At 46.6% G+C, this 6,183-nt stretch overlaps 1 protein-coding gene across 1 annotated transcript in view; it reads left to right on the top strand.

Moving 5' to 3' along the window:
• The window catches only part of LOC104493643 (cytohesin-4-like), a 9,038-nt gene that overhangs the window by 245 nt on the left and 2,610 nt on the right, over nucleotides 1-6,183 (top strand). The window contains exons 2-6 of the mRNA XM_010136363.1: nucleotides 138-204; nucleotides 2,495-2,613; nucleotides 2,984-3,064; nucleotides 3,724-3,836; nucleotides 4,392-4,540. Of these exons, the coding sequence (XP_010134665.1) occupies nucleotides 190-204; nucleotides 2,495-2,613; nucleotides 2,984-3,064; nucleotides 3,724-3,836; nucleotides 4,392-4,540 (477 nt within the window). The 5' untranslated portion in view covers nucleotides 138-189. The remainder of the gene's footprint in view (nucleotides 1-137; nucleotides 205-2,494; nucleotides 2,614-2,983; nucleotides 3,065-3,723; nucleotides 3,837-4,391; nucleotides 4,541-6,183) is intronic.

Genomic DNA, 6,183 nt, shown 5'->3' with positions numbered 1-6,183 from the left:
TGCCCTTTCCGCTCTGAGATTTCTCTTCCTTCCTGGATAGTCAAACACCCATCCTTGAGATATATATGAGTTTACCTTGTGAGTGAATTGAAACATGGCCCTTTAAGTTTGATTTTCCTCCTTCTTCATGTTTGCAGCAAACTATCCCAGAGGGATAAAATTCTGTCCTTGGGCCAGAAGAAATTCAACATGGACCCTGAAAAGGTAGGATTTGCTCATTCCACCTTCGAGGAGAAAACTGAGAGGAAGAGCTTCTGTTGGCTACGGGTCCACCTGCAGCCACCCATGTCAAAGGAACTACGGCACGGGACTGTGGGGCTGGTTTCCTACCTCACTAAGACTCCAGTTAGTAGCACCCTCCATCCTGTCCCTGAATAAGGACTTCTGATATGATTAAGCTATGTTGCCTCCCTTCATCATGTGCCTATAGGCCATCCCATCAGATGCAACCCAAAACTAGGAGAAATAAACGGAGGATGATTTAAAACTGTCAGTGTACCAAGAGAGCCAAACCTCCTTCAGCCCAGCTTTTTCTGCCTGTGAGTGACTAAGAATTGTCCATAGAGTGATGGAGAGGGATGAAGGTGGTGAGAGGTTTTGAGAGTGTGTCAGGTTCCTTGGCTCAGTCAGAACAGAAGAGAACAAGTTGTCTTGGTCATTTTGGAAGTAGTTTTGGTTTTGGTAGTACCAGTTGGACTGTGAAGTGAATCCAGGTTTTCCACTTCCTGGAACTCTGACCGGTGGGTTCCAGTCTGCATTAGCCTTCAGTCCTTTGCAGAAAGCTCTAAAATCATCGTGATTAAATAGAGGTGTGAGAAAGAGTTTCCTCTTCCTTCCTGCTTACTGGCGGACCATTTTTTGATCTCTGTAAGGAAAACCACAAACTGCACTGAACAATTGCTCATTGTCAGCTAGCCACCATAGCTAGCATCTTAGGTGGCTGCTGATCTGCATGACAACTTTTCATGCTACCTCCTCTGCCCTGCTGAGACCCTCAAGATGCTTTTCCCAGTGTCCACACCACAGCTGAGGTGCTTGCCAGTCCCCTGGACATACCTCTGCCAGTGAGAGCCGTCTCTGAGCAGTGATACCAATAGTTAGAGCCTACAAGAGAGCAGGTTTCATTTTGTCTTTCCGTCTGACCTTGATTGGAGGCCCCAGAGGCATCTTCCTCTGTGACGCTGTGCCACACTGTGCAGAAATACCTGAACTAGTTCTGCCCCCAAAGTAGTTTAGCTTTACTAGTCCAACGTCCATCAGCCTGGTTTAAATGTTGTACTACGTGCCGATATTACGCAGATGTCTGTTTATTGCTTCCTTTCTGCTACATGACATAGGCTGAGAGGTGCTGCAATGTGAGGAACTTTCCCTGCCCCTCCTTGCTAAGGTTACACTTCATTCATGCAACACTGGTACTTTAAATGAGTTCCTACCTCCAAGATCTCAGGGCAAGTCCCTGAGGCTACAGGAGGTAAGCGTTAGGAATCTGGCTGAACAAAACATTTTGGGAGAATCATTTTCTTCTGGAAAAAAAGAACCCCATCAACACCGCAATGCTTTGCAAAATTAAATTGGTCTGGGGAAAAAGAAAGGAAAATAGTGTGGAAAAATCTCGCAAACATTTCAATTTCTTCTTTTGAAACTGTTTTTTCTTTGGGGCATTTTAGAAACAGCTTCTTATATTTTACAAGGCAAAGTGAATTGATTCTGTTGAAGAAGAACATTTTGATGGATCTAAAACAATTTTCATTCCTTTATTGTATTTTGTGAGGAGAATTGCAATGTGGTTTAGAGAGCTGCAGTATTTGTAGATATTGTTAAGAATCTGTACAAAACCTCAGCTTTCTCTAACTTTGGAAATCATTAAATTCCCTCTAAAATGGGATATTGATTCTTCGCACAGTGCAACTCAGACCCCCTATATTCCTTAAAAAACATATTCCATCCTTACTGGATGGAAAGGATGGACCTGAAAAGATTACAGACTTCTCTGTTCTGTGGTATAGAAGAGAATTTAGGAAAAAATTATTTTAAGTTGTCTCAAGCCCATATTTTTATTTTTGTCTGAGTACATTTTTTATTATGTCTTTTAAAAAAACCATTTTTTTCTTTAAGTTAATTCAGGAAAAAATTACATTTAGGAACAGAACACTAAGCTATCTTGATTGAAAATGTTAAAATGAACTATTTCAACTTTGTCTTGTAGGACTTTTAACCTACATTGCCCCTTTTTTTGTCCGCTTGAGTTTCCATCCCAGTGAAACATTTATTCAGATCTGGGGATGAAATGGAAGCGGGACTGACCCACCATGTGGATGAAGAGGGATGGAGTAAGGGTGGGAACATGGCTATGGTCTCGCATAAAGGGGCTGGGGAGCAGCAGAGGAGGCAACATCATAAAAGCCAAGGAAGGTTGATATCAGGGTGTTTGGGTCCTACTTTCTCATCAGCCCAAGAGCTCTCTTACTTCACTGACTTACTGCTTCTCCCTCAGGGGATCCAGTACCTGATTGAGCACCAGGTATTGTCCTCAGACCTGCAGGAGATCGCCAAATTCCTCTACAAGGGTGAAGGCCTGAACAAGACAGCTATTGGAGATTACCTGGGTGGGAGGTGAGCAATCCAGCCAGGATGAGGAGGTCATTGGAGGCCCTGTCTGCCTGGCCCCTCTCAACTACCATTTTAGATGACCCCTGGCAGATCTCAGTCAGGTGCAAAGACTGAACACACCTCCAGTTGCAGTGGGCTGGGTGGGCATTGCACCCAGGAAGGGGAGGGCTTTGGAGTATGGCTGAGGTTGACTGTATGGGCCTCCTTTCCTCCTGCCTGTAGTGGGGTCAGTCTTCCCAGACAAGAGTGTGCATCTTGACTCCTTGTTGGTCAGGGGGGAAGTGGAGGCTGGGATGGAACCAGGTGCATGTTGGCATCCAAACTGAGAACAGCCAAAGCTCTCTTCTGACCTTTTCCCTCCATCCTCTCCCAGGGACCCCACAAACATTCAAGTCCTCCAAGCCTTTGTGGCATGTCACCAGTTTGCCAACCTCAACCTGGTGCAGGCATTGAGGTGAGTGAGTATGCAGGACACAGGAGATAGAGCAGGAGCCTGCCCAGCCACTGGGTCTTACCACTCAGGAAAGTTGTGAAGTCTTACTGAGCTAAAATGGGGCTTCCCAAGGCCCTGCTGCATGCGTTGGCTCCAAGACTGTTGCTCTATGGGGTGTTAACACCTTTTCCCGGGGGTACTCTTTCATGGCCCCTTGACTGAACTGGCCATGTTCAGAGAAGATGGGAAAAGCAAAGTGGGTCACTGCGGCTTCAGTGGCTGGGGGGATGAGGCAAGTTATTCTTTGCACCAGGAAATGTGTCTGTCCACAGTGCGTGTTACACCAGTGACAAAGTAACTCTGTCTTAGAGCATCTTGTTTTCTTATAGGCCAGCCTCCTGAAAGGACTCTTTCTCTTGAGGTCTCTGCTGCCTTGCAGGGCACTCATTAGGGAAAAAGAGCTATGATTTTCAGGATGCTTAGTTCTGCTTTTGGGTTGTTTGAGGCTGATGAGCTCAGACAATTTCTAGAGGAGCAGAGCTCCTGCTTCACGCACTGCCTTATCTCCTCAGTGTGATGGGATGACTTCTTTTATTTTCACGGTGTTCCATGGCTTGAGGGAAGGGATAAATGGCCCTTGCATCCAGTCTGACTAACTCCTGACATGCTGCTCCTGATAGACAATTCCTATGGAGCTTCCGTCTGCCTGGAGAAGCGCAGAAGATTGACCGGATGATGGAGGCCTTTGCCATCTGGTACTGCAAGTGTAACCCAGGAGTATTCCAGTCCACAGGTAGTTATGGGGAGAAGAAGGCCGATAAAGCTAAGCTCCACTGTTTGCTCAAGAGAGGAGCCTTCCTTTTCCATTAACAAAGAACTGAGGGCATCACTTGGAAGTGCAGATGTTTCCTCTTAAGCTGAAGGAGGCAGCCCAGTTCTTATGAAGCTTTTCAATAGGGTGAAGGTATTCAGTCCTCCTTTTGCTACTGTGCTGCAGTCCATTCCCATGAGCAATAGCCTTGAGCAGTGCTCCCAGTGCCACATGAGATATACCTCATCCCAGCAAGGGTAGAACTGACAGACATGGGTCTGTACAAACTTTCCTGCTGGCAGAGCCGTTATTTAACCAGACCTACCCATCTTGCTCTCTTACCCGGAGGGGATGGAATCACAGGAGATCAACTCTGTCCCTCTTTCTCCTAGCAAAGGGAACATCTTCCATTTCCTTCTACAGATGAGAGGATGATTTAGTTCTCAGTGACTGGAAACCAAGTCACCTGTTAGGGTGTGGATTTATCTGCCCTCTGAGAGAAGTGTCACCCATCCCAGTTTTCTTTCTCATTGCCAGATACCTGTTATATACTCTCCTTCTCTATCATCATGCTTAACACCAGCCTGCACAACCCCAATGTGAAAGACAAACCCCCGTTTGAAAGGTTTGTATCCATCAACAGAGGCATTGACAATGGAGGGGACCTGCCAGAAGAGCTTTTAAAGGTAAGAAGATTTCCTGTTTTCTCGTCAGTTCCTCTTTTCTCTCTGACTTGGGGTCCACTGAGAAGCAAAGGTCAATACAGGCCTACAGACCTTCTGCCATACAAGTGGAAGGGCTGTGCTAGGAAATACGGCAGTATGTGCAAAAGCAAAGCTGGAAAACATGGAGGCTGCTTTGGAAAGGGGCTGCACACATGCATGTTGGTGGGGACACGGAAGAAGAGAGATGGGATTGGAGACATTCAGGGAATAGCGGTATTGGTTTAGGAAAATTTGTGCTTTTAAGTGTTTGCATGAGAGAGGAACAAATACTGTAACTGTGTGAGAGAGAAAGACATGAGCTGCGGGTGTCTGCGTGCCGTGTAGGTGTGAGTCTGTGTGAGTGGGGCATCCACCTCTAAGGGAGGTAGATGGGCATCTGACTCTTTTGGTCAGCTTTGAAAGTCCTAGCCCCCAAGGGGACTGTCTGTTTCTTGTGAGTCTCTGTGTGAGAGACAATGTCATGGTGGCCCAGATTACAAATTCCTTTCTCTTGTTCATATCTAAATGTGTCAGCTGTCTCCAGTGCTCACAGCAGTTAGGACACCAGTGCCTGACCTCTCTTACACCAGGATATATCTTTAAGCGAGTAGAATCCACAAGCCCCAAATGAGTGTTGGGGTCTCTTCCAGCATGTCTTCCAGCACCTGTAAAGCTCTCAGCAGGTTCATGGTGTTTCTGATCCCAGAGGATAAAGATGCAGAGCCAGGGAGACAGAGACAGGGGACGCTGGAGCTACTGTTTTCCCAAAGGCTCAGCAGGCATGGAACTTGCCCTGTGGAGCAAGGTAGAGGTGGGCAGCCTGTCTACACAAGTCTACCATCACCCAGTCAACCTGGGAAGAATAACTTGTGTCTTCTGTCAAGGAGGCTGCCTACATCCCACAGTTGGGTTTGCTGAGCAGCATCCCCTCAGGGTAAAGGCTTTAGGTTTTTCTCCAGAGTGTCATTTCTTTCAAGCATATTGAGGTAAGTTGCAGGAGCTTGTAGTTGCATTTTTTTTCTTGGCTGGGGATTCGTGTAATAAATGATGCCACATCCAATGATGTGAGCATCATTTTTGTATTCCCTGAAAGCTAGTAACCTGTCTTCCTGTCACTCTGCTGTTATGAATGTCACCTTTTGTGTCCTTCAGTGCAAGAGCCTTGGTTCTATGAAATGTGTCTCCTTGTGGTCATGTAGATGTGTGTGTTGGTCTCTACATACAAGTTCTCAGCAGAGTGGCACTACTAACCCAGGGCCTAAATGGGGCTGCAGTCTCTGCTGTGTCATGTCTTGCCCCCCGGGCCTTAGTACTACCCACAGCGACACCCATGTGACACACTGATTTGGTCGCTGCAACCTCTCTTTATATGGGTGCACACTTTTGTGCCTGTGCCTTTCTGAACTGGGTTACTTTTTTTGGCAGAGAATGCAGAAAAGAGCTGGTGATCTCCCTTGAGACCTTGTGAGGTGTAGACCGATGGCTGTTGTACCCCCAGTGCTCACTGTCCCCTTTCTTCCCTGTTCATCCACCTGCCCCTGTGGAAATAGAGAGATGAACCAGATGGACTTAGGAGAATTGTGTACAAGCTTTGTCAGAAATCTCTCTTTCTGTCTTTCTCTTTC

Source organism: Buceros rhinoceros, unplaced genomic scaffold, assembly GCF_000710305.1.
Source record: "Buceros rhinoceros silvestris isolate BGI_N320 unplaced genomic scaffold, ASM71030v1 scaffold13175, whole genome shotgun sequence".
NCBI lineage: Eukaryota > Metazoa > Chordata > Aves > Bucerotiformes > Bucerotidae > Buceros > Buceros rhinoceros.
The sequence above is the reverse complement of the archived record's forward strand: the minus strand, read 5'-3'. Positions and strand labels throughout refer to the sequence as shown.